This window comes from Gopherus flavomarginatus, chromosome 1 (assembly GCF_025201925.1).
Source record: "Gopherus flavomarginatus isolate rGopFla2 chromosome 1, rGopFla2.mat.asm, whole genome shotgun sequence".
In the NCBI taxonomy this organism is placed as follows: Eukaryota; Metazoa; Chordata; order Testudines; family Testudinidae; genus Gopherus; species Gopherus flavomarginatus.
The window spans coordinates 66,743,907-66,771,824 of NC_066617.1; the positions used below are offsets into that span (position 1 = coordinate 66,743,907).

At 44.3% G+C, this 27,918-nt stretch overlaps 1 protein-coding gene across 1 annotated transcript in view; it reads right to left on the bottom strand.

The window, feature by feature from the left end:
* The window catches only part of WIF1 (WNT inhibitory factor 1), a 73,282-nt gene extending 60,353 nt beyond the window's left edge, over positions 1-12,929 (bottom strand). The window contains exons 1-2 of the mRNA XM_050923942.1: positions 12,709-12,929; positions 12,133-12,272 (exon numbers count right to left, since the gene is read on the bottom strand). Of these exons, the coding sequence (XP_050779899.1) occupies positions 12,133-12,272; positions 12,709-12,850 (282 nt within the window). The 5' untranslated portion in view covers positions 12,851-12,929. The remainder of the gene's footprint in view (positions 1-12,132; positions 12,273-12,708) is intronic.
* Between the last annotated feature and the right edge of the window lie 14,989 nt (positions 12,930-27,918).

Sequence of the window (27,918 nt, forward strand, 5' to 3'; positions counted from 1 at the left end):
ACTTTCTAATGTGTGCGAGAGGGGAGGTGCTCACTGCTCAACCCCTGGTTCTGCCACAGGCCCTGCCCCAACTCCACTCCTTCCCACCCCCTCCCCTGAACCTGCCGTGCCCTTGCTCCTTCCTCTTCACCCCAGAGCCTCCTGCATGCCACGAAACAGCTGGTTGGGAGGTGCACGGAGGGAGGGGAGGCACTGATTGACAGGGTTGCCGGTGGGTGGGAGGCGCTGTGAGCTGGGGACTGGGAGCTAATGAGGGGTTGCTGACATATTACTGTGGCTCTTTGGCAATGCACACTGGTAAATTCTGGCTCCTTCTCAGGCTTAGGTTGGCCACCCCAGACCTATGAGGAAAGATTGAAAAAATTGGCTTTGTTTAGTCTGGAGAAGAGAAGACTGAGGAGGGACATGATAACAGCCTTCAAGTATGTAAAAGGTTGTTATAAAGAGGAAGGTGATAAATTGTTCTTAACCACTGAAGATAGGACAAGAAGCAATGAGCTTAAATTGCAGCAAGGGAGATTTAGGTTAGACATTAGGAAAAACTTCCAAACTGTAATGGTAGTTAAGCACTGGAACAAATTACCTAGAGAGATTGTAGAATCTCTGTCATTGGAGGTTTTTAAGGACAGGTGAATCAAACATCTGTCAGAGATGGTCTAGTTATCCACTTACATACTTAGAGCTGCTTCAGTGCAGGGGACTAGATTAGATGATCTACTGAGATCCCTTCCAGTCCTACATTTCTATGATCGCAGTTCAATGTACAGACTGGTTGGCAGGTGAATTTCCTGTCTGCTTTAAGACACAGTCCATGTGTCCCATAGTGTGTCAAAAGTTACCTTTTTCCTTGGGGTCTGACTCATTAACAAACAAAACTGTAAGATAACAAAAAGTCCAGGCCAAGTCTTCTTTTCAGGCTTGGCTGCTTGCAGGGGTCTACTTCAGTGTTGTTCAGTCCACACCTCTGGTCCTCTCTGTTTCAGACCCAACACTTTCTTACCAGTTCCTCTTTTTTTATATTCTTTTCATATTCCTTTCACTGCCTATATATCTTTATATAACAGTGTGACTTCCATTTTGAAGGATCTAAAAGCACTTTACAAAATGAAATATAAATTATGTACTTGTCACAAGGTAATACTAGCCCTTTCAGAAGCTGACCCCAGTTAGATTTATGAGAGGATATCTGGGTCCTAGAAGAATGAGACTGGCAGATGAGACCAAGAGACTGAGGGCTTGTCTACATCACAAAGTTGCAGCGCTGGTGAGGGGGTTACAGCGCGGCAACTTAGGAGGTGTACACATCTGCAGGGCACCACCAGCGCTGCAACTCCCTGTTTGCAGCGCTGGCCGTACTCCCGTTTTGTCTCGGGTGTAGAGGATCCAGCGCTGGTGATCCAGCGCTGGTAATCAAGTGTAGACACTTACCAGTGCTTTTCTTGACCTCCTTGGAATAAGCAGGTATCCCAGCATACCTGAGGAAGCCTCTGGTAATCAAGCTGGTCTCCTTCCCCGGTTTGCTCTCTCGTTCCCCGAACCCCCGAGCAAGCAGGTCTCCTTCCCTGCGGTTTGCAGGGTGGTTCGGGGAACGCGAGAGCAAACCGCGGCGAAGCTGGTCTCCTTTCCCGGTTTGCTCTCGCGTTCCCCAAACCCCCCTTGAAGCCGCCCAACAGCGCTGCAGTGTGGCCACATCTAACACCACTTGCAGCGCTGGTTGCTGTAAGTGTGGCCACTCTGCAGCGCTGGCCCTATACAGCTGTACTAATACAGCTGTAACAACCAGCGCTGCAAAATTGTAGATGTAGACATACCCTGAGAGGAGCCAGAGACAGGAAGCAGCTGGTGAGAGCTGGCAAGAGTGGCTTGGAAGAGAGCTACAGGAGACCCAGCAGAAAGAGCTGAGTCCTGAGGAAAGCTGGAACAGAACTGCTGGTGAGAACTGACCAAAGTTAGGACCCCTGATTGTGGGGAGGCCTTTGGGGTGGAACACCGCAGGGAGACTTGGGGTGAAGACCTGAGAGGAGGAGGCCCATAACAAGGGGTTGGTCCTAGCGAGGGGTTCCTTGAACAGTGGTAGGACTCAGAGGCAGAGAAGCCTCAGTAGTGGAACTTGAAGGGCGGTGGTAAGAGTCATGACACTGGTCATTCTGAGACAGGGAGGCCTGAAGTCTAGGGTCCTGGATCAGGGGCAAAAGGAACAGGGAACAATGTGCTGCTATTGACTCTCACATGGGTGACTAGGAGATGATGTCCCTTGAGAAGGGAATGGAAAAACTTTTGTGTCCCTATGTATTTACTGTGAGAACTGGAGAATGGTTTTACTACAAGAAATTACTGTACTGGTGTATATGAATAAATTATGCCCAAAGATGGGTTTTGTATTGGACACTGAAAGACTATGTCCCTTTCAAGGATAGACAAAAAGGGAAACTGAGGCTGGGCACATTTGTCATGCTGCAGCCTTCTGCAGGTAGTATTTACTTCAGTATTTTAAAAAAGCCAGGTGAATTCCTATCAATTTGCTCTCTGCAAGTGTACACTAGACATATTTATAAATCTCCAGCTAAATAACAGAATATTCACCTATCCAGGATTAACTGCCCCCTACACACACTTTTACCCTGTTATCCCCTTTCTTAGCCTACTCCAGCCTACTAGTGTAGGGGAAAGGAACAGATTTTGCTGTGTGCTCTGAAGACTAACAGATTCAGGTTCTGTCTGATCAATTGCGAGACCCAGCTTGAGTTTCAGAGGCCCTTCAGAGAGAACATCCTGCCAGCAGCATCCTCTTTAAACCAGGGCACTGTCAGTTCAAGCACATCACCTAACAAGGTACTGCATGAAGAGAGAAGGATCTCAAACCACATGGACTTATAGAGTCAGGCTTCTATTGCTTTATGAAACTAGCTAAGCCTGGCTCACCATGGCCAGTCCCTCTCTCCAGCACTCCCATCCAGTCACCAGCCGTGGGTCCTCAGCCCTCATATTTATGTATACTAAATTGGCTCAAGTGCAATTTCCCACAAAAATGCAAACACTAAAAGTAAGGAAGTTGTAAGTTAAGGTAACAACCACATCCAATACTGAAACCACTCTTCAATTATTAGCCCATTACCCACTCTAACATATTAACTTTCAGTACAACAGTACTATTACTTTGGTGCACACACCAAGGAAGCGAACACTGCAATGCATCACTTTCTAGTACTACATCATTAAGTAATGTAATCACCATTCCAATTCCCAGGACAAATTATTATCTCAGGATGACAACCTTGGCAGCTGCACAAACCAAATGGAGAAAAAATACAAAACTGCTGATCACATACTCAGAATAACTTATTAAAAACATAGTGAACTTCTATTTACCCTATGACTTTCAAAAAAGTCAGATAAACGGTGTAATATGCAGCACCAAGCCAAACAATCCCCTAATACTGGTGAAATGTACACATACACACTGTTTCAGATGTTTATTTATAATGTCATATAACAAAACACATTTAGAGGTCTGAGGTAAGGTTGGGAAATGCAATGTGATTTTTCAGTACTTTGAGTGCATTGTTGGTGATAGTATGGTTGAACTTAAGGGTTCTGATTCTCTACTATGTCTGGGCTGTACTCAGATGTAAGGGTGAGTGGTTGGTGCAGGAAGCCAACTGTAGTTCCCTGGACCTTGGTGAGCCAGTACCAGAGGAAGTTAGTGCAGCAAAGGCCCTACAGTGATTTCTGCAACTAGCAGCCCTTACACCAGCAGAGGATCAGGCATAGAAGAGCTTGGATCCACTACTCCCAACTCCATATCCAATGTGTCCTCTCCTCCCCTAGTTTAAGTTCACTCTGTGCTGCATATGTGGCACAAAGTGAACTTAGTGGACCAAAGAATCTGCCCAAATTGTGTTAGAGGGCATACGTGTTTTGAAACCAGTGGAGGGACACTGCTGTAAAGGTGGTATTATGCAACAGAGAACCAGACCCCTGATGTCGGTGTCTTCAGTAACTTAGACTTTCCAGAGCCAGTAGATCTCCAAACCATGGGCTTGATTCTTCTCTCACCCTCATTGTTTTTACATCAGTATAACTGCATTCGCGTCAATAGTTGCACCTACACTTGTGATGGGTGGGCAGGATTGAACCTGCGGCCTCTGGAGCTTAGCGCATGAGCCTCTACTGCATGAGCTAAAAGCCAACTGGCTGTTAGTGAAGGCTGTAGAGCAAACTTATTTTATCTTTCTCTAAGTGGTCTCAGTGCCACTAGATGGGACTGAACACCACACTCAGGAGGTGTGTGAGTTACATAGGTAAGATCAGAATCAGGCCCCAGGTTGTCTTCAAGCTGTTTTACATCAGTGTAGGGCCCCACAAAAGTTAGGGCCCTTCTTTCAAGCTTGGCTTACTCTCTGAGCTGGAACTGAAACCCAACTTCCTTTGCCTCAGATCCATTTCCAGTTGCCCCACAAACCATTTTTCCTGTCGTCAGCCAGATACTCATTCCAGAACTTCCATTCCTCAAAGTCTAGCTATATAGGAATGCTCTGCGGGGAGTAACCAGCAACTCCTGAGGTCATCTCCAGAATATCCCAGTGGTTTACAGACCAGCTCTAGCATAGGAGCTTCACAAAAACCATCATTGTACTGGCATTACTTCCCCTTCCCCTTGTTGGTAGTCTTAGAAACAAAGCCAAGGATTGAAGGGGCATAAAGAATGAATTGCAAGAGGTGCTCCCTCTAGGACACAGCTGAAGCAGGTCAGAAGGAGAATGTGAGGAAGCTCACACTATTATATTGTGTACACAGTACTGTACTATTATGTGGCTAAACACAAGATTCATGCTCCAGGGCTGTCAGTCTAAAAAGATAAACTTAAAAAAGAACATCAGTATGATTATGGTTTCTCTGAAGAGAATCAGAAAATATGAGCTTGATCCTATAAGGAGCTGGGTGCCCTTAACTCCCATTGATGCCAGCAGTGTACATTCTGTGGAGGAGGAGAGTATTCAGCATTTCATAGGAGACACTCTGCACATTGCAGAATTGGGCCCTATAAAAGCATCACCCAAAAAGTTAACATCAGTAGATCTTCCCCAAACTAACAACAGAAATAAAATAAGGCATCCTTTACTAACCCAATGGGATTTTCCACCTCCAAAAAAAAAATGTCTATATGAAATTTGTATTCTCACCCTGGTTGGTATAACAGGCAGGAAATGTAACAGACTTTGTGATCTTTCAAATCCACTTAAAAGCAACTATTTTGAGAATTCTACTCAACTATTATCTACCACTTCCATATGGTGAAAACATTTTTCAAACTACTGTAAAAAGAAAACGCAGGTGGCTTTGAAAACGCATTACTCCTAACTAAGGTAGGCACAACACTAGAAATAAAACTGACCGAATGTAATGTAAATATGACCTAATATTTTACCATTTCAGAAAATGTAGGTCAAATAACAGATCTATGCATAGCTTATGTGAGAATGGGGCCCCAGGTATGTGTTTAAATGCACATAAGATGCTTTGATAGGAATACTGTCAACACAAATTTGATCCAAAATTTAGATATTACAAAAATAAGAGATGCACAATGCCTAGGGCCAAAACAAATGCTTTAATGCATTAATTGTTTTTACTGGAAATAGTTCTTATTAAACAAATCATTCCATTGCACTGTTTGCAACTGTAACTTTACAGCGTTTGGAACCTAAAAGGGAAATTGATTATAAACCAATGTGAAATTGATGTAATTTGTTTTCCAAGTTGAGAGCACTGTAAAAGTAAATAAACCCAATAAGTAGTGAAAAGTAAATTGAGGTCTAAAATTCAAAGGTGTGGTTAGTACCATAGGGAGAGATCTGTTTTTTCCAGTATATCATTTTAAAGTTTGATGTACCTTTTAATTCCAGTGTTTGTCAACAGCACGTTCTGTAAAAACATTGAAAGTTTTATTACTTCTGCTTTTTTATTCAAAGCACATCTCTCTTTTGTTTTTAGAAATGTTTTTAAATAAAAGAATAAGCACTGAAAATTCTATTGAAGGGTTTATTTTCCACAACTACACTGCTGTGTAAAAAGTGTAATTGTGTAGTTTACATATATGCCATGTAAATTACTATGGAAACCAGATGTAGCTTATAAGGTGTCTTGTAAGTCATTTCTACTGAGCAATAAAGCCTTTTTTTTTTTTTGGCAAAACTTTGAGAAACTTACTGCTGTTTTCTATCAGCAGATAGAACAGATGGCTGGCACATGCCTGCTTTACTAAATGAAGTGGGATCTCTATAGCATTACTCTTTGATCCCTGGTGGCATGTCTACAACACCAAGATGCAAAATACCACAGCAGAATAGAATCTAAATATTAAAGGTTTGGAGCTATGCTTTTGATACAAGAACCCCCTTTTTAAAAATCATGCCCACAGTATGTAAACATATTCACATTTCACATTGAAATTGTGGTACAGAGGTCAGAAAACAAGGTATTTCCTCTGTTTGCTGACATGAAACCACAGTGAAGGTACTACTGTAAATCCCAAGAGTCCAAAGTTATGCAACCGCATTTATCATAGCTTCCAAAACAGTCATAATTCCATTAGAAAAAAATGTGGCCTGTATACATTAGACAATTTTAGAAATAATAAAAATTGCTGCTGTAATTGCTATGTACAAATGAGGTGTTTATGTATGTTCAGCGATTCCTCTGAAATATTTGAACTGAAGTCCACCATCTTTTGTTTTCCCTTTATTTTATCAGTGGTGTTGTAATATTTAAATGTGTTTCTCCCATTATGCCAATAACAGTATATAACAAGTAGTCTATTCACCTTCCTGAAGGAGGGAGGAAGCACATAAATCTTTTAACATAGTCAGATGTTTTCTTATTCCTTCATTCTGAGCCAGATTCTGATCTCAGTCACATAATTGGAATTACTTTATATTTATACTTAAGTGGATTATTTTGGATTTACCCCCATGTGGATGAGATCAGAATCAGCCTCTCTGAGTTGTAATTTTATCTCCTTTCTTAACCCTCCTTTTGCAAAACAGAAGGTATGCTGAAAACATCATAGAGTGACATATGCTCCCCAACTCACCATACAGACTGGACACTGCCGCTGCATTATTCAGTTACTGGTAACTGTTGGAGCAAAAAAAACCCACCTTGGTTTTGATCTTGACTCTTATTCTGCCCACTGAATTAATCAATCACTTATTTTGTCTTTATGCTCCAGTACTTACCTCCTATTCACTGACAAAGCCTTTCCTTCATGTTGATTCTGATCCTGCAAACACTCACATCTATGCTTCATTTTACTACCAAAAAAGTCCAACTGAAATCAGGGAGACTACTCCCATTAGTAAAGTTAAGCATATACATATGTGTTTGAAGGTTTGGAGCCTCTATCCCCCTCATATATTGCTAAATACTGCTGAAGTGCTATTACCAACTGCATGCTGTAGGACTTTCCTCCAGTAGGCAAAGTAAAACGTTGCAGCACAAGTTAGCGCACAAGGGACTATTTTTCTCCAAATTAGGAAGGCTCTGCACACACATCCCCCAGCTTCGAGAAGAGAATAGAATAGAACCACAAGTCACTTACACTTTGTTTTGCAAGAATCTGCAGGATATAAAAATAAAGCAACACCAGTGACTTCTAGTGGTTACACAGATGTATGCAATGTACAATATTATCCAGTGGGAACTTTTTTTTTAAACACAGAACATCTGTACAACATTCTGAAGTACATTTTTTCTAAACATAAAACTACAGCTGTTATGAAGTTTACACAGCATAGGTAATACTGGGTGGAATTTTAATAAGTAAGGTCCCAATAAATAAGGTGGACTGAGCAGCTTAGTATCCGTGGCTCCTCTTAAACTCACTGAGTATTGAGGGTACTCACAACTTTGAAGTATCAGACTCTTAATTTAGTTCTCCCTCCCACACAATTTGCCATAATTTTTGAAGTTCCTTATTTGCAGTGAGTTGCTCAAGAATTAAAATAAACAAACATTTTTCATTTACTAATGAAAATGGCTTTAACAGTTCCTACATCAAAGAGATTTTTTCCCCCTACAGAAACAACAAAAATGTCCAACTGCAAAGATCACAATATTAGAACTAGGATATTTACATTTATTATCTTTGTTAATCACTTCTAACCGAATTTACACAAAATACAAGAATAATCCAGTTCTTAAAATGTTAATTGTTCATTTCAATAAGCATTTAAGATTTGACTGGGAGTTGACCTACCCAGCCATGCAGGACCATGAGAGGTTTCCAGACTCTGGGGCAGATTCTCCACTGCCCTGCACCTTGTGTCATCATTACAGCTGTGCAAAGTAGACATAAAACACTTCCATTCTAATGCGTTAGTGCGTTACACCCACATTGCATAGGTGTAAATTGGAATGCAAGCTGCATGGTAGCAGAGAATTTGCCCAAACTGTTGGAGCTCCTGGGACATAGGAGCTGTACAATAGTGTATGCATGGTTTCTAATATCTGCTCGATCTGCAGGGGGACTAGCATGTATTAGAAACCATGCATATGCTACTGTGCTGTTCATGTGTCCCAGGAACTCTGGAACTCCCAAAGAACTCCTGCATAGCTCTGAGGCAAAACCATCTGGGCATAAGGACCATGAGAAGTCCAAAGACACATCATGGAACACATGTGGCTGCAGTTCAGGCAAGTAGAGGACCATGATGTGCTAATTAACAGCTATTAGATAAGAGGCAGTCTATTATTTATGGTTAATATATTTTTCTGTATAGCAAGAGTACTAGTATTTTTTTTTTCTTGACAGTGTTATCAAAAAGCTAAGGAAATTCTCAGACAAAAACTAAGGCTGAGTAAAGGTTTCAAACACATAGTACTTATTTGGAGTGTGCAACGGATATTTGTAAAAGCCCTTACATTTAAAATAAAAAGAAAACATTTGAAAATGTGAATTTAAAGTAAAAAATTTTCAAATGTTGTAAATATTGGAAAAATGGAGTTCTGTTACCACAGACAACTTTAATTCTGCCCTCTTAGCACTGCCACTAAGTTAAATTAGGCGCATGTTATTTCAAAATTATCATTCTTATTTATTGGTTTTACCATAGCACGTAGGAACCGTACTCATGGACCAGGACCCCAGTGTGCTAGATGCAGTACAGTGCTAATTAATCTTTTTGCTTTGACTATGGACTGTCAAGATCTAGGCAGGGCCGGCTCTAGCCATTTTGCCGCCTCAAGCACGGCGGCACACCACGGGGAGCGCTCTGCAACTTGCTGGTCCCGCGGCTCCGGTGGACCTCTCGCAGGCGTGCCTGCGGATGCTCCACTGGAGCCACTGACCAGCAGACTCTCCACAGGCATGCCTGCAGGAGATCCACCGGAGCCGCCTGCCGCCCTCCCGGCAACCGGCAGAGCACCCCGCACGGCATGCCACCCCAAGCACGCGCTTGGCACGCTGGGCCTGGAGCCGGCCCTGGATCTAGGGCAAGACCCTTATTCTGGCTCCAACCCCTTTACACCAGGAAAAAGGGCAGTAACAATATACAGACACTGTCAAAAAGCCCTGGTTCCCATCGGGGGAAGATATCCTTGGCACAGAAACTGTGGAAAACAGATGGAAGGCTGGCCTCTGAGAACCTACTGGGACCAGAAGGCATGTTGGGGGTGGGCCACAGTACACACTACTGTGGAGATTCCAGGGAGCACTGCAGCCCAGAGGGCAGCCCAGAGAGCCTGCCAGAACTTAGGCTCCCCAGGCAGTTATATCAGGGGGCTCGCCAGCCCCTGGAACAGCCCAGGATTGGGAAGACATGAAGCTGGTTTTAAGTCACCATAGTCACCCCATCTGGGCTGTGAGTTAGAACTCCTCACCTAATCTGCACTGATACATCATGTTTAAATATCCACAGCCATGGGAACAAACTGCTCAGGTATACATACTCTGTATGCACAGGATGGAGGTGGATGGGGCAGTAAGTGTTAACTAAACAGGATTATATGTTTTCCACCAAATGAATAGCCTATGTTATTTTTAGCATTTATTTGACACATGACTGAAAGCTAACACTACTTTAGAAACAGGAGGAGTGAGACAGAGTTAAGGTTATTTATAGTACTTTATCTCCATATATTATTTTTTCCAATCATTTTTGTTTTACCTTACCTTAAAAATTCCAGAATTAAGGTTTGTGTTTTTAAAATGTCAACATTTGTATCCTTAAATAATTGCTATGTCTTATGCTTAACTAAATCCTTCACTTCATCTTAATTTTTTTACCTGAAGTATGTCATAATCAATTATGCCAATCGGTTTCTGTAGAAATTAAACTCCTTCTATAGTTCTGACCTGATTTTGACATGGGAGATATTCAAATAGCATTTCTGCGTAGATGTACAGCCACTGAAACTGTAGATTAATTACTTCTTAAAATTTAAAATATTTAAGCATATCAAGGCAGTTTTAACTAATATGATTTCAGTAAATAAATTAAAGAGAAAGAAGAATGATTTGTTTCACAGTTCAAATGGGATTTGATCCTGCAAGGGGCTGAATACTCTGACCCCAACCCAGTAGAGATGTTAAACACCTGCTTTACTTTAAGCATGTGAGCAGTGCCATGCATTTCAAATGTTATAATCACAGCTGCCCAACAAACTGTTCACTGGGTTGCGTAGAGGGGTCTTAGAGCAGAAAAGAAAAAAGGGGATAGGAAAAGGAATTGGGTTCTCTCTGTCTCAATCCCACTACCCAATAAGATATTTTTTCCTCATTGACAGCAGTACAATCATGCCTGTCCTGGGACATGTTAACTACGGGTAGTTACTTAAATAGCACTCTGTGGTATAATTTTTGTTTTCTATATAACTATAGATACAAATAGAACTCCTGTGACCTCAGCCCCCATACAAGTCACTTTGCTTCTCTGTGCCTCAGTCGTTATCTGTAAAATGGGGATGAGAACACTTCCCTACCTCAGAGGGGTGTTGTTATGATGAATATATTAAAGAGTGCAAAGCATTCAGATACTATGGTAATGGAGCCATATAAGTACCTAACATAGATAGAAGGGTATGACAGTTGCTGTAAGAGATTTCCTGAATCATAAATGCTCATTTTGCAAAAAATGTTTCTAAACAATTGAAAACTCGCATAGTTATAAAGTTGACCAAACTATAACCAAAATATTCACTGAATATTTTGAAAAGTACATGATTTTTTTACTGAACATTATCTTGTATAAAATGCATGGACTGCTTTTTTTTAATGTTGTTTTACTTAGAATTCTTTTCTGTTGAGCTGAATATGTCTCCATATCCATAATAACTTTAGACCAACATGATACAGTGTTATGCAAATTTAACATATTTATCAGTCTGTCAAATTGTGCATGAAAGTGTGCCATACCTTCTTATCTTTTCAGTAAAAAAAAGTTGAATAGAGAATCGTGGGCTCAATAGATTGCAACGCTGCATAGTTTTGCCATTATACTTTGTAGAAATAGATCTAGGCAATACAGCTCCTATTTTAACACAACTATGCATACTGAAACAGTGTGTATGTATTTAATAAATGAGTCATAGTAGAGCTCCATATGCTAAAACCTTATGCTTTAAAAAAAAATAACAAAATTGTATCCACATTATGGACTGTTGGCCTGTAAAATTTCATTTAAGGCTAGCTAATGTCTTCCTCATGAGTTTGTGTTGTCTAATCTTGTTGGTTCTTTTATCCTTAGTTTATCAGCAAAGAAAGAATACCCTCCTTCTGAAACTCCCATTTTAAAATTTAGTTCTTCCAAGAATTTTCCTTATAATAATTTTCACATCAATAAGGTGTTCACAGCCTTCCATGTTACCCTATATTTTGTGTTTGAATTAAATTATAAACTCGTTGAGTTAGGGACAGTGTTTCATTCTGACTTTTTTAAAAAGCACTATACATTTTCCATGCTAGATAAATAATTCCTATAACAGGTGATTCTAGATTAAGGGCTCACTCTTTAGTGTCTTTTTGGCACATATCAGAAATAGTTTCCTAAAATATTCTAAAAACTAAATATTTGCCTCCACTGAACATATTTAAAGAGGGCTTTTTTTCTTCTTCCAATCTCAATCTGTACCTACCCTTCCTGTTGCTTGCCAGGTAAAATTCATAGAGTGGATATTGACTGGAATAGCTGGCATCCTCTGCTGGGCTTTTCTGAAATCATGAGTGAATGGGGCCATTTTCCCCTCTGAAACAATCAGAATATCCTCTTCAAAGCCTGTAAAACAAAAATATACAGCCTAGAAAGTGGGAAATGAAGCAGGATTATCATGTATGACGAAAAACATTTACTGTGGAGAATGCTTATTATGGCTATCACCTAGTTCTTGGGAAGACTAACCACTGGGATAAACTTTCCCTTTCCTATGCTACAAACAACAACGTTTGAACCACCTAAAGTTTCCACTGGCACTTCGGTTTTCGCGGATAAAACACAGAGCTCAAGTGCACCGGTTAGTCTTTGTGGAGGGCTACGCCTTTCAGCAGGAGCCCCACTAGTGCAGGTTACCAAACTGCTTGGAGATGTAACTCAGCAGCCTCCAGCCAGGGCGATTTCATGGGGCTGGCAAACACGTTGCTGAAGCACCTCCAGGGAGACACTAACTGGAGCAAAGAGCCGGTGCTAAGGCGAGGGGGGTAGAGCCCCAGCTTACCTATCAGGACTCTGGCTTGATGAGCATCAATCCACATGTAGAGAGTGTCCTCCTGCCGCTGCGCTGCCCGTGTCGGCAGAGCCCAGAGGCTCAGGATGCTGCAGAGCCCGAGCGCGGAGCAGAGGGCGCTCGGACCGGCCATGCTGCTGCTGCTCCGACAGGCGCCGGGCGCTGCCTTCCCCTCGCCCCGTCCCGCGCGCACACGCCGCGTGTCTCCGCGCCGACTGGCTCTGGGCAGCGCCGGGCGGGCGGACGGGCTGGCCGCGGGGCGTGGGTCGGTGGGTTCGCCCCCTGGCAGCAGCGAGCGGGGCTGGGAGTCGGGCTGAGCGCGGCTGAGCGGGGACGTGCCTGGGAAAGGCACCGGCACCCAGCGCTGCCGCTGAGCCCCGCTAGGAGGCGCCTGGAGCAGGGAAGCGAGGCCGGGCTGGCAGCGCTGCTCCGCCAGAGGGGGCCGGAGAAGCCCGCCGAGTCCTTCCCTTGCTCGCCCGCCCTTCCCGGTGCTCGGCGGGGAGGCGAGGGGGGAAGGAACGGGGAGGGGGAGCGGGTGTGGAGGCGCAGGTGGGGGTGGGAGGAACTGGGGGGGCGGTCCAGAGAGGCGTTAGGTGGGGCATAAATGGCAGGGAGACAGCTGGGAGGGGTGAGTACAAGGGCTAATGGGGGGTGTATTGAGTGCTGGGGGGAGCATAGAGGTAATGGAGCGTTGTGGGGTGAGAGGGACGGGGCAGGGCGAGTACAGGGGGTAATGGAGCAGGTGGGGTGTGTGGGACATGGGGCAGGGTGAATACAGGGGGTAACGGAACACGGGTGTGTGGGACACGGGGCAGGATGAGTACAGGGGGTCATGAAGCAGGTGGGGCTTATTGAGGACATAGGGCTGGGATGAGTACAGGGGGTAACGGAGCAGGGTGGAGTGTGTGGGGGACACAGTGGGGTGAATACAGGGGGTAATGGAGCAGGTGAGGTGTACTGAGGACACAGGGCTGGGGTGAGTACATGGGTTAATGGAGCAGAGTGGAGTGTGTGGGGGACACAGGGTGAGTACAGGAGTAATGGAACTGGGTGGGGTGTATTGAAGACAGGGCAGGGTGAGTACAGAGGGTAATGGAGCAGGGTGGAGTATGTGGGGGACATGTTGGGGTGAGTTCAGGGGGTAATGGAGTGGGTGGAGTGTGCAGGGGACACAGGGTGTGGATGAGTACAGGGGGTAATGGAGCAGGCAGACACATAGGTGATGGAACTGCCGTACCCCGGGGCTTGAAGTGGTTTCCATCATATACAAGGTTTAAAGTTTGGTTCAATGGCTCTCAGCAGCTCCACTATACAAATTGTTCCAGCACCCCTGGGCAGGCGTGTCGGAAACAAGGCTTAATGATCTCTGTACAGGGAGATGTGTGGTGGAGGGAGCTTCCCTTTCTTAGCATGTGGCGGTACGCTGCTGGGGTCAGTGTTGGGGCACACACTACCAATGTTCAGTCAGTGTGTGTTCTAGGACACACCATCTAACCTTGTGTCTTTCTCTCATGCCCTTGTGCAAGGCTCCCAGTCCCTCTGGCTCCCAGGGCTTTTAGTGAGTGAGTGGGATCTTGGCTGGGGTTGGTGAAAGATCCTGTGCACATGGAAGCTGCTGCAGCCTGGCCTGCCTCCTGGCTTGTGGCTCAACCTTACCCAAATCCTATTTACCAACAGTGCACATCGTTTCATCTGACACTGAAGTTTCTCCACCACTTTGTTCCCGTAATCCCTTTTTTAGCAAAGTACAGTAGCAGGTGCCTTACCTAGCCCTTCCTTCAAGAGGACTTTGCTCTGCAGGTTAAGGACAAAGAATGATACAGTTTACAGTTTTTTTAAATAATCAGTCCTCTCATACCCGCATCCCTTTGCTTTACCAACTGACACCTACTCTGTATGCATTTGACTGTGACTTTACTCAACCTGCACCCTGCAAGCCGATTTGCGTGAGAAGATCACTGATACCTCTAAAAATGCCTAGCCCCTTTAAAGTCAGTGGTTCTGCACAGGCCCATACCCCACTGCATTATTAGTGCCTTAGGTCATACGGAATTTGGGACAGGCATTTTGTCTCATGCACCTGGGAAGTGTGGTGTGTGTTTATGATGCTATATATTATCAAATTATTATAATTTCTATTGCAGTAGTACTTAAAAGTCCCTTGTTAATAAGATAAATATAATAATTAAAATAGGCAGTTCTGAAAAATCATGACTCCTTGCAATAATGAAGTTTCTAAATGCACATTGACAGTACACTAAATTTAGGTTTAGTATTGGAGAAATATGAACCAAACAGCATGTGTGTGCAGTTGGGCAGTGCCAGTGGCACATGGGCCTTCAGCAGAGCAGTGTGCTCCAGTGATCCTTTCCCTGAACCCAACAAAGGCAAAGTGCCAGCTTGCTATAGCAGCCTTCCAACTACACAAGCTAGTGACTTGTGCGGTAAGTACAAGCATTACAGGGTTTTCTTTGCTTTGGCATACAGATGCATCGGTGAATCTGGGACAAATACCACATAGGAGCAATCAGGCTCTATCTTGCACTTGGACAAATGATATAATGTAATGGATGCTTTTTGGAAATGTCACAGTAATGTTTCAATTTACATAGAAACCAGAGCTTAACTAACAGACATAAACTAAATACAGCTGGTCAAAAATTTCTATTAAAATGTTTTTAAATGAAAAAGAGACTTTTTAAACCAATTTTTCACAGAATATTTTTTCCCTATTTTTTTTGTTTTGTTGTGTTTTTTAATGAAAAGCTGAAAGCCAAACAGTTTGGTTTTCAAGAGCTAGAAATTGACCTTTGGGGGAAAGGGTGGTGGTGTTTGTTTGTTGTTAAAAAAAAAATGTTTCCATATATATATTTTTAAAATATTGTCAAATATTCTTGGAAAATACTATTTTCCATCCAGATTTATAATTATGATTAAACATACTTACAAAACTCAGTTCTTAATGTCATGGAAATCAATGACAAATCAGATGTGCCTCAAGACATGAGTTTTACACAACATGCCATTCTTGTATCAGCTGGTGAGCAAAAAAAAAAGACATATTCATTTGCCTTTATGTGTGGAATATGTGTATTGATATCTGGATTTATAATAGTAATTTTTTAAGAAGAGTTTTGCTCAGGCTGGAAACCAACCTGTAATTTATACAAGACTAGGAGGAAACTTTCTCGGGGGGAAGATTTTTCCATAAGTGCCTACTGTGGTATTTCTTTCATCATTTGTGGAGCGTTTGATCCTGGAATAGAAAGACCATTGCTCTAATCCAGTATGGTAGTTCCAATGTTTATTTCCTGCCTTATTTCTGTTATTTTGACTGAATGTCTTTTAAATTTGTCAGAATATATTCAGTATAGTATATGTTACATCTCGGAATTACCCATACAAGTATATTTGGTTTTTTAAAGCAGAAACTAATAGATGTACTCTTACTCTGAATTCGCCATGGTTTTACATTTTTTCTTGAAAATGCTTTCAGAATAAAGGTGAATAAACTAAATACAGCATTATAGTTTATCATAATTTTAATGTTCACCTGCTTTAAGACTACTATATATGTTTTTAAAGTATTTAATCTTAATTTTCACAAGTGATGGCCATTGACATTCAAGGATTTTGTAAAATAACCAAAGCATGGATACTATTCCCCTCCCCTCCTTTTGCACCTATCATTTTAACAGGATTTCGTAATAACAAAAGCTCTCAGTGCAAGGAGGCCCTCTACAGGCTGATTTGATCAATAGCAAATTGCTGAAGGACTAAATCTTCTTCCAAAAGTTTGGTGAAGGATAATGCATCAAATCTGAAAAAACAAAACAAAAATCATTTTTATTGGGGGTGTCTGGAGGATGATTATATTCTCTTCAGCAGCAGAACCTTTTCATACCATTTTTTTTCTAACAATGGTGACAGTAGCCCACTGGCATCTGAGCATGGCTTCTCCTTTTTGTGTCTGACCCCAGCCCCAGAAGTTCCTGTACCATTTTTTTCTGTTTATTTTCCTTGTACACAGCTATGTTACCATCCTACTCCTTGGCCTGGAAAGCTGAAAATCTGTCTTCCCTAAGCCCAGTGCCAATAGCATTCTTTGAAGAAGGTGTTCATGCAAAAAACAGCTGTCATTTTTCTGTAAATGCCAAATCAGACAGCAAAGAAACAACCCTTCCATGGCTGTGGTTTTTGAGGAATCTTTCCCACAATCAGCATGGTGATACACACACACAGCCATTATTTGACTATATTGGGGGACAGTAAGTGTTTCTGGGGGGACCAGAAGGAAGGGCCAGCTGCCACAAGTTAGAGCAGCACCCCTCCAAATCCCCCACATAACCAGGTCACACAAATCATTTGAGTCTTCTACAGGTTAACACCAACATCTTGAATTGCACCCAGAAACTTACTGAAAGACATTGCAGGTCCTAAAACAGTGGTATAATGTGCTCCCAACATGAACGATTAGTGAGCAGATAGCTGCATATTGCACTAGTTTAAGTTTCTCAGTAGTCTCAAGGTATTGAGTTCCTTACAGTAATCTACAGCAGTGGCTCTCAACCTTTCCAGACTACTGTACCCCTTTCAAGCAGCTGATAATGTCTTGTGTACCCCAAGTTTCACCTCACTTAAAAACTACTTGCTTACAAAATCAGACATAAAAATACAAAAGTGTCACAGCACACTATTTCTGAAAAATTGCTGACTTTCTCATTTTTACCATATAATTATAAAATCAGTCAATTAGAATATAAATATTGTATTTACATTTCAGTGTATAGTATATAGAGCACAATTAACAAGTCGTTGTCTGTATGAAATGTTAGTTTGTACTGACTTCGCTAGTACTTTCTATGTAGCCTGCTGTAAAACTAGGCAAATATCTAGGTGAGTTGATGTTGGAAGACCTCTGCATACCCCTGGTTGAGAACCACTGATCTACAGTCTTGAGATGACAAAGGCATGGAAAATTGTGGTAAGATATACATAAAAAGCAAAAACCAAAAACAATTCTCACCACATGCAGGTGAAAAAAGTGCCCTTAGCTGCAGCACCCAAGAGCAGCCCAGGATGTAACAGTACAACTAAGTTGCTTATCAGTGTTACAAATGGTGGGTACATTCAGTTGGTGGGGGTGCCAATATAAGTTTTGCCAGTTCTTCCATCTGTTGATATATGTTATATGACACTGTCCAAAAACACAGTGAATAGATGCCAGTTCAGTGTTTTTGTTATGGCATAGTTCTAAGCACCATACTAGTTATGCTTCTCCAGCAAGAATCTAATTATTCCCCGTAAAACATGAGTTAAAACACGAGATCTGGTACTTTATGGATCACTCCAATGATCAAATAGGACCTAATTCCAACAGATAAGCCTATAAATGTCTTTCAACAAGTGTGGAGCAAGAGCTGTTGGATTTAGGGAGACAAGCTTTCTATAAAATATAGTAGATGTCATGTGAATTTGATAAAAGTAAGCAATTATAATTCAGGAGGCATTACAGCACTCGCAAAAGCCTATATCTATGATGAGTTCTATTAACAAACCAGTTAAGGATATAGGCAGATTGAAGATAAACTTAGATTCTGTACTCTCAAATAGTGATACGTGTGGCATCCTCTCTCCCTGAGCCTGTGGGGAAGGGTTAACTCAATAAAAATCAATATTCTGCCTGGGCTCCTCTATATTCCAAACAGTCTAGCTGTATAATACCTCCATTTTAGAAAATATAATAATATTATTGTATCCTTCCCACGGGTCTCTAATCAATGACATGACTATCATTTAAAAGACTCCAAATCCCCAAGGAGAGGTTTGGGCTCCCAGACCTACAAAATTGTTATGTTCTCATCATGTAGAGATATCAAACCATTTCCAGCATGCTAATATCTTTATACACACATTGGTGGAAATTGAATGTGTATTAATGTAACCAATTTTCCCTGAGGGTCCACTCAGCTGCTCTTTTTCTCCAGTGGAGAAAAACAAGTAGACTGCATGAAGGGTCTGGGCTACCCTAGCAAAGAGGTATCAATTTCATCCTTGCCATCATGCAAGAGCATCTATTTGAGGCAATCCAGACTTGCAGAGTGAGAACAAACCTATAATTTGGAGGACTGGCTGAGCAGGGGAATCATATGGATTTCCTAATTAGTCAGCGGTGAGAACTTTGGCCCTTTTCTAACACTAAAATAATGTTCTGACATGCAGCTGTCAGTGAAGTGGCAGTACATACAACTGAAGGCATGTCTATGCAGCCTCACAGCTTAGGTCATTAGTGTGAACGTGGAACTTTTATGTTTACACCCACGGTGCCCACACGGGGGAGTTACAGCTCAGCTCTTTGGTGCACACTGCTATTCACACCCAGTAGGTCCAAACTATGGGGCAATGTAGACATGCCTAGGGTTTAAATTCTCGTAGAGTATTTCCCAGAGCCCCTCTATTATCCTCTCCCACAACAACATGCCATGAAAACTGTAGGGCAGTTGAAAATATTTACCGGAGTTCTGCTCCAGACAGCTCCAACTGAACATAAGCACATGGACATGCCCTTAGACACTTGCTAATATGACAATTTGGTTTGGGTTCCCTAGATTCCCTGTGAGAAGCTCCAGAACTACTGGGACCTTAGACATGTTTCATAAACTATTCAGGCCCATGTCCACTATGTCTATTTAGGGTATGTCTATACTACCCACCGGATCGGCGGGTAGTAATCAATCTATCGAGGATAGATTTATCGCATCTCGTCTAGACGCGATAAATCAATCTGCAAATTGACACCCATACTCCACCTCTGCAGGAGGAGTAAGCAGCGTTGATGGGAGAGCCGCAGCAGTCGACTCGCCACCATGAGGACGGCCAGGTAAGTCGAATTAAGATACTTTGACCTCAGCTACCCGACTAGTGTAGCTGAAGTTACATATCTTAGATCGATTTCCCCTCCTCACCCCCGTGTAGACCAGCCCCAAGTCTGGAGTTCTCTGTGAATGCATGGGATAGGATTTATCAAAGCCCTTTAAAGAATCCCAGTGGCAGAGCATATTACATAATATTAACAATGCTTCTGTGCATCTGAGGTTATTTTATTCAAAATGCACTGGACATCAGATAAGTTGCACAGAATTAAAGGCCTTATCCTCTGATGTTTGTTGGCCCTGTACCAAAGAAAAAGGAACTCTCATGCATATGCTGTGGGGTTGTCCAATAGTCAGGCATCTGTGGAAAAAGGTGGACACAAGAGTTAAAATAGTGCTAAGCTTTAGCAGCCAAACTGTGATCCAAAATTCTTTCCTATTTACCTGCTAAGCTGGTTTTAACACCATGTGAAGAAGCAGAGAAACTGCTGCCTTGCACATCAGGGGTTAAAGAAAACCTGTAGCCCTGCCCCATGCCATGCCTGGAGTAGGGAGAAAAGAAGGGAGCCTAGCTCAGTCAGATACTGACTGATGAGGAGACAGGAGCTCCCTGTTTGCCTGCCTGAAGGGATGGAGCAGCAACGTACAAGCCAACGCAGCCACTGGAGACAAGTAAGCCTTCCTCTTGTCCAGGCGATCCTGCAGATAAGCCCCAACTGTGGGGTAACTAGACTAGAGGGGCCATGCCACAAAATAATGAGATTTTAGTAGGAAGTAGCCCAGGGAAAGAGCCCACTGAAGGCTCTATCACGGGTGGTGGAGAATGTGGGCAATGCCCTAGTCCCTGCTGAAGGGGAAATTTTTTTTAAAAAAGAGAGAGAGCCCAAAACAACAGAAGAATATAACCTTGAATGGAGATGGAAGAGCTGCTGAAGTGGATGACCAAACAAAATGCCCACTATAAACAGCAACAGCAGCAACTCCTGCAGCAGTTGGTGATGCAGCAGCAACAGCTAGTTCACCAATTGGCAGCCCGGCAGCAGCAGCTGGTTCAGCAAGTGGCCTCCATTTTGTGACCCAGTGCTCCAGCAGAGTTGACTAAACCTGCCCCATCACTCTTCCCAAGATGGGTCTGATGATGATCCTGAGCCTTTTTTAGAAATTTTTGAGCAGGTGGCCATGGTAGCCTGGTGGCACCGAGACCAATGGGCTGCAGTGTTGGCCCTGTATTTAATTGGGGTAGTACAGACCACACATCATGTGTTAAACCCCGCCACCACCCAGGAATGTGCCTGAGTTAAGGCAGCGATCCTTGACACCCTAGAAATCTCTGAGGAGAAGTTTCATCAATGCTTCCGGAGGGAGCAGTACCCACTGGCTAGGTTCCCTGGTGCTGCCGCGTCTGGGGAGAGGCGCCCCTCCACCCCAGCCCAGGTGCTACTGCAGGGAGAGAGAACTTGGGGGAGTCCTCTCTCCCTGCCGTAGCCCTGGGGCAGCCTGCACCCCAAACCCCTCATACCTGGCCCCACCCTGGAGCCCACACCCCCAGCCAGATCCGTCACCCCCCTCACACCCCATGCCTCTGCCCTAGCCCTGAGCTCCCTCCCACACCCCAAACCTCTCTTCCCTGGCCCCACTCTAGAGCCTGCACCCCCCACCTCCTCACCCCCCAACCCTCTGATCCAGCCCTGAGCCCCTCCTACACCCCAAACCCCTCATCCCCAACCCCACCCCAGAGACCGCACCCCCAGCCAGAGCCCTCATCCCCCTGCACCCAACCCTCTGCCCCAGCCCTGAGTCCATCATCCCTGGCCCCATCCCAGAGCCTGCAGCCATAGCCGGAGCCCTCACCACCCCGCAACCCAACCCTCTGCCCTGGAGCTCCCTCCCACACTCCAAACCCCTCAGCCCCACCCCACCACATGAAATTTGTTATGTGCACCAATATGGAGGAAATTCCACAGATGGGTGGGAAAAATAAGAGAGAACGCTGCCCACCGGGAGCCCAACCACACCTGGTCGCTCAGAAGCTGCAGGACTCGTGCTGAAGATGGCTCAAACCTGAAGCAAAGATGGGAGTGCAGGTGGCTGAGCTGATCCTACTAGAGCAGTTTGTTCAGATCCTGCCCCCTGAGGAAAGAGAATGTGTGTTGCAGCACCATCCTGAAACCATGATGGATGCCATCCAGCTCACTGAGAATTACCTAGCTGCCAAGTCTCCTGTGATGATACCCATCCCAGGGATCATCTGGGACCAAAAGCCCTGTACTGCCAAAGGACGGAACCACCTGCGGACCCCAGGTCCTTGAGGAATGTAGACATGTTCCCCCCTTACCAAAGCCCCAGAGGGCTTGAGGAGCAAGAGGTGCAAGGGTTCCCCACCCCAGAAGCCTAGAGAGGTTTACTCATACTTCAGTTTGAGACACCACAGGCCCACCAGTGGCACATCAAGGGACCGTCCCTGGCCTGGAACTCGAGGTGGCCCATGGGGACCAGACCAATCAAGTACCTAAACAGAAAACCCCATGCACCATCCAAGATCAGATCAGTGTTTCATGTGTGGCCATTCTGGGCACTGGTCCAGAAACTGTCCTTATGTGGAATGTAGCTTTGGGAAGATCTGGACTCTGCAGACATGAGCACACCAAGGGGACCCAGCCAAACTGACCATTCCACTACAGGTAAATGGGAGAGAAGTGATGGGCTGGTAGTTTTGGGGTGTTCCCAAACCCTTGTACAAAGTGCAGTTGTTCCTAATCCAGGCCCAACTCAGGGCACTGTCATGCTACAGTGTGTGCATGGAGACGTGGGGGCCTACCCCCACACAGAAGTGACTTTAACGGTGGGGAGACGAGAAGAGCCCCTGATGGTTGGTCTCACCCCGACACTTGCCTACCCATTTATTTTAGGCAGGGACTGGAGCTACTTTAGAGAATTGTTAACCAAGCTGGTGGGAACCCCCTCCAATGGCCAGGGGCCCCTAGCTCCAGCCACAGGCTGACCTGAAGCGGCAATCCTCGCAGGTGTGCAGGAGGTTGCAGACCTTGGTGAAGGGACATCCCAGTCTTCAGCTCCAACCCAGCCAGATCAGACCCTCTCCCAACTGAAATGGGAACCCTCCCCATGATCTGAATCAGAGATTTTGACTCTTCTCTTGGACTTTGTGGGAGAGCAACGGGCTGATGACACACTCGAGCATATGCCCAGGTGGCAGTGGTGAATGAGGAGATCACTAAACCCCATCAAGTGGGATGGTTCTCACATTTTGAGATTCAGGATGACCATCTATATCATGTAGAGAAAGACCCGCAGACGGAAGAGATTCAACATCAGCTCTTGGTGCACTGCCTCTACTGGAAGGAGTTTTTGCAACTCGCCCATGCTATACAAACCGCTGGGCACCTTGTGAGGGAAAAGACATTAGCTTGGATTCTGGCCCAGTTCTTTTGGCCAGGGATCTACAGAGAGGTGACCGATTTCTGTGCCTCCTGTGCAGAGTGCCAGCTCACTGCACCATGGCCAGCTGAGAAAGCCCCTTTCACGCCTCTCCTGCTTATGGGCTTATCCACTTTGAGCGGATTGGAGTTGACATAGTTGGCCCTCTGAAGAGGAGTGCTACTGGGTATTGGTTCATTCTTACTGTAGTGGACCTGGTACTCCGAAACCATGCCCTTACATTCTGTGAATTCCAAAAGGGTGGCAATGGAACTTATAAATATCTTTGCCCGAGTCACAGTGCCCTGAGAAATCTTGACAGATCAAGGAACAAACTTTACGTTCCAGATGATCAAGCAATTCTGCCGTCTACTAAAAATCAAGACTCTGTGAACAGCTGTATACCATCCCCAAACAGACAGCCTGGTAGAACACTTTAACAGAACCCTAAAAGCTATGGTATGAAGATTTGTCCTGACAGATGTCCGACATTGGGACCAGCTACTCCCTCCTCTCCTGTTCATAATCGGGAAGGTTCCTCAGTCTTCCACCAGCTTCTTGCCATTTGAGGTTTTATAGGGAGGGATTTTGGACCTAGTTTGAGAAATGTGGGAGAAGCAACCTTCCCAAGCCATCAGTGTGGTACAGTATGTCTTGAGCCTATGGGAGAAACTTGAGGCTGTAGGCTCGTTTGCCAGGGAGAACCTCCTACATACCCAAGAAACCCAAGAAGCTGCCTACAATAAATGGGCCTGTTTCTCGGTGTTTCAGCCTGGTGGTCAGGTACTGTTGTTGCTGCCCAGCTTGGAGTTGAAGCTCCTAGCCTGCTGGTAAGGGTAATCTGACATGTGAGAACTGGTGAACTATGAAATCTATCAACCCGACAAACGTGAAGTACAACAAATCTACCATGTGAACCTTTCAAAAAGCCCAGGAAGGCTTACTACCTACCTACCAGAGCCTGAACTAAGCCCACAGGTTGCGGAGGCTTCAACTGCAGGACTGGTCAAGATTGGTGACAACCTTACCCTAGAACAGAGAATTCAGGTGCAGCAACTAATCACTGCCTTCTCTTCCATTTTTTTGACTCGACCAGGGTGGACTCACCTGATAACCCATCATATTCAGATGGAACCGGGAGTTAAGGTCAGAGAAAACCCTTGGTCCCTTCCCCAGAAACCAAGAGACTACGAAACAGGAATTCCAGTCAATGCTAGCATTAGGGGTGACTGAGGAGTATTTCAGTGACTGGAAAGCTTCATGGTACTGGTCCCTAAGCCCAGTCAAGTACCTGCTTTTGCATTGACTTCTGCAAGGTCAACGCTGTATCAAAGTTTAATGCATACCTGATGCCACGTGTGGATGAGCTGCTCAACCAGCTAGAAAAGGCAGAGTACATCACCACCGTGGACTTAACAAAGGGATATTGGCAGATCCCCCTCACACCTGAGTCCAGGGAAAAGACAGCTTTCTCCACTCCCTTCAGGCTTTTCCAGTTCCAGATCATGCCCGTCAGTTTGCATGGGCCCCTGCCACATTTCAGCAACTAATGGACAGCATTCTCCACCCCTATAGCCAGTATTCAGCTGCCTACCTAAAGGACATGGTGATTTATAGTCACGACTGGCAGAACCATTTAAAACATGTGACCACAGTGCTATAGTCCCTCAAGGAGGCCGGCCTGATGGCGAACCCTGCTAAATGTCACCTCAAGAAGGATGAGACCATCTACCTTGGGTACACGTTGGGAAAGGGCAAAGTACGACCCTTGATTAGCAAAGTCCAGGCCCTCCAGCTGTGCCCTCCTCCTTCCTCAAAAAAGCAAGTACACCGGTTTCTAGGACTGGCTGGTTACTACCACTGCTTTATCCCAGGGTTCTCATCCAATGTGGCCCTCCTTTCTGATCTCCTCAAGAATGAGAGTGCTAAAAGGATCCAGTGTACCAAAGACTGTGAGGAAGTTTTTCAAACTCTGAAAGCCCAGCTCTGTCAGGAACCCAAACTGTATAGCCCTGACTTTACCAAGGAGTTCTTGTTACAGACGGACATCTCGGACATCGGCCTAAGAGCTGTTCTATCCCAGGTAGTGGGAGGCAATGAACACCTCATCCTATACATTAGCAGAAAGCTGTTCCGAGGGAGAAGCCTTGTCGGTAAAATGGGCTATGGACTCACTCCATTGTTATCTTCTGAGCACACACTTCACCCTATCACTGACCATGTCCCTCTCCGCTGGCTGCATGCCATGAAGAGAGCCTGGCTTAGTCAGGCGCTGACAGGTGAGGAGGCAGGAGCTCACTGTTTACCAGCCTAAAGGAACAGAGCAGCAACCTGCCAGCCAATGCAGCCACTGGAGACAAGTAAGCCTTCCCCTTGCCCACGGGAGCCTGCAGATAAGCCCCAACTGCAGGGTAATTAGACTAGAGGGGCCACTCCCTAAACAGATGAGACTTTAGTAGGAAGTAGCCCAGGGAAAGAGCCCATCAAAGGCTCTATCACACACCATCACAATGCCTTTTGATCTTGAGGACTGCAATGATCCCCAAGGGCATAATTTTTCAAAAATGGAAGCGCAACTTTATGGCCAGAATAGAGCAGTGGTACTCAGATCTGTTTGAGTTAGCAGCCAAAGCAAGAATAGGTTATTGCCTTAGAGAACAATTACATTAATTTGAAGACATTTGGACCCTTTTTCTAGATATATTTGGATAAAAATGTTGAGATGGCTCAGAGAATGCCAGACTTCCATTCCACCTAAGCCCTCCTCTTCCTGTTCATATATATCTTCTCCTGCTTTATTACTGTTCTCCTCACCCTAATGTGTTATGTCTGTGTAGTATTGTCTGGTATTGCAGCTTTGGCAAGTTGTTAAATTGTGAAATTCTGTAATTCTGTTGGAGATCTTGTGAAGAGAGTGGGATTAGAAGACATACAAGCTGTAAGTCATTCACCTTTCTGTATTTGTTTCTTTAAAGAAAACAATTAAAAAAATTAATCACAAAAATGATATAAGCAATTAAACTTTGATGGATTTCCTAAGAAGCATGCCAATTTAATTTCTAAAATCTCTGGTTCTGATGCATCTACAAAACTACAGCTATTCATCATTTTGCAGATTTTACTACCAATACTTTTGTTCCTCTGCCCTAAATATAATGGAAAAGAGTGTTTTTCATTAAAAAAACACTTTTTTATAGTGCCAGAAAAATGCAGGCAATTTTATACCTGAAAAGGAATTAAAAATTGAGTGAAGGAATAAAATTTACTTTATTAAATAGTTCAAGAGTGCTAAAAAAGGCACCCAGCCCAGAGATGTTATAAAATGAGACGCATTTCTCTGTCATTATCACTGAAATGGTTTTCTTGGTGTTTGCCAATGGCAGGTATCATTTTGAGTATGCAGGAATGCTGTATAGTAGATCATCAGTTCCTATAACTTTACCTAACTAATTATTAAAACTGATAGGATCAGAGCCAAAAGCCATACCTTTATAACCTCTGAATAAGGAATACAGTAACCAGAGTTCTCTCTGCAGGTATTAATAAAATCAGACAGTGTCTACCAAGGATATTTCCATTCTATAGAGTACTCTCTCTGTGTTTATCTATCTAGAGAGAAAGTGTGTCCATATACACTTGACCTGTACTGGCTGTATGAGACCTGAATGGGTATGTTTACTGTGTATTTGAATTCCACTGGGATTAAGATGTGACTAATATTAGTGTAGAGATTGCCCTGCTCCACTGCAGAGTCCTTTGGTTAGCTGAAGGTATGTCTACACTCCATGAGCCACAGAGACACAGCTGCAGCAACACTGCTGTAGTGTAGACACTTGTTACAGCAACAGAAGGGGTTTCTCTGTTGCTGTAGTAAATCTACCCCTCTCGAGGGGCAGTAGCTAGGTAAATGGAAGAATTCTTATCGGGGTTTAGGTCAGCTTAACTACATCTCTCAAGGGTGTGAATCTTTCACACTCGTGAACGACGTAGCTAAGTGGACCAAAGTTTTAGGTGTAGACCAGGCCTGAGTTCCTCAGTATAGTGGTGTTGGAATGAGACTGCACTGGAGGTTACTAGCTGTGTTGGCTACATCTCTTTGATGACCACCCTGGGATGTCTGAAAAATTTGAACAACACTACATCCAGCTGGGGATATGGTAACCCAGGAGATGACTGGTTGCTGGGTCCCCTTGATCAGTGTCAGGGCCGGCTCTAACTTTTTTGCTGCCTCAAGCAAAAAAAAGAGCATCGCCCTGCTGAAATACCACCCCCCAGCGCCACGCCACCAAAACAGCCCCCGCTGAGCGCTGCGCCGCCCTACCGAAACACCCCCCACAGCGCTGCACCACTGAAACACCCCCCCCAGCACTGTGCCGCCAAAACACCCCCCCCCACATGCCACCAAAACAAAAACAACCCACCCCGCCGAGCGCTGCCTGGCCGAAACAAAAACAACAACAACAAAAAAAACCCCTCAAGCACCGCCCCATTGAATCAAAAACAAAAAAAAACCAAAAAAACCCTGAGTGCCCCCCACCACCCCAAGATTGGCTGCCCCTTACAAGGTGCCGCCCCAAGCATGTGCTTGGTCAGCTGGTGCCCGGAGCCGGCCCTGATCAGTGTCATAGGAGGAGAAGAGGCATGAAAAGAGTATACAATAGGCACAACCCTGGACTGAGATGCTTAATTTGGATCCTGCTGCTTGCCTTTCAGGCACACAGGTTGTTAGTTGCTGCTGATCTTGTTCTTTGCTTCGTGCTCTGTAAGTAAAGTTTGGTGGCTAATAAAATAATTGCTGTCTCTGACTTAACTAAGGGGGAGTTTTCTGATTTGAGGGTGGCATATTTAAAAGCACTCAGCAGTGGCCTAAATTTGAGTCAACAGTAACACTGCT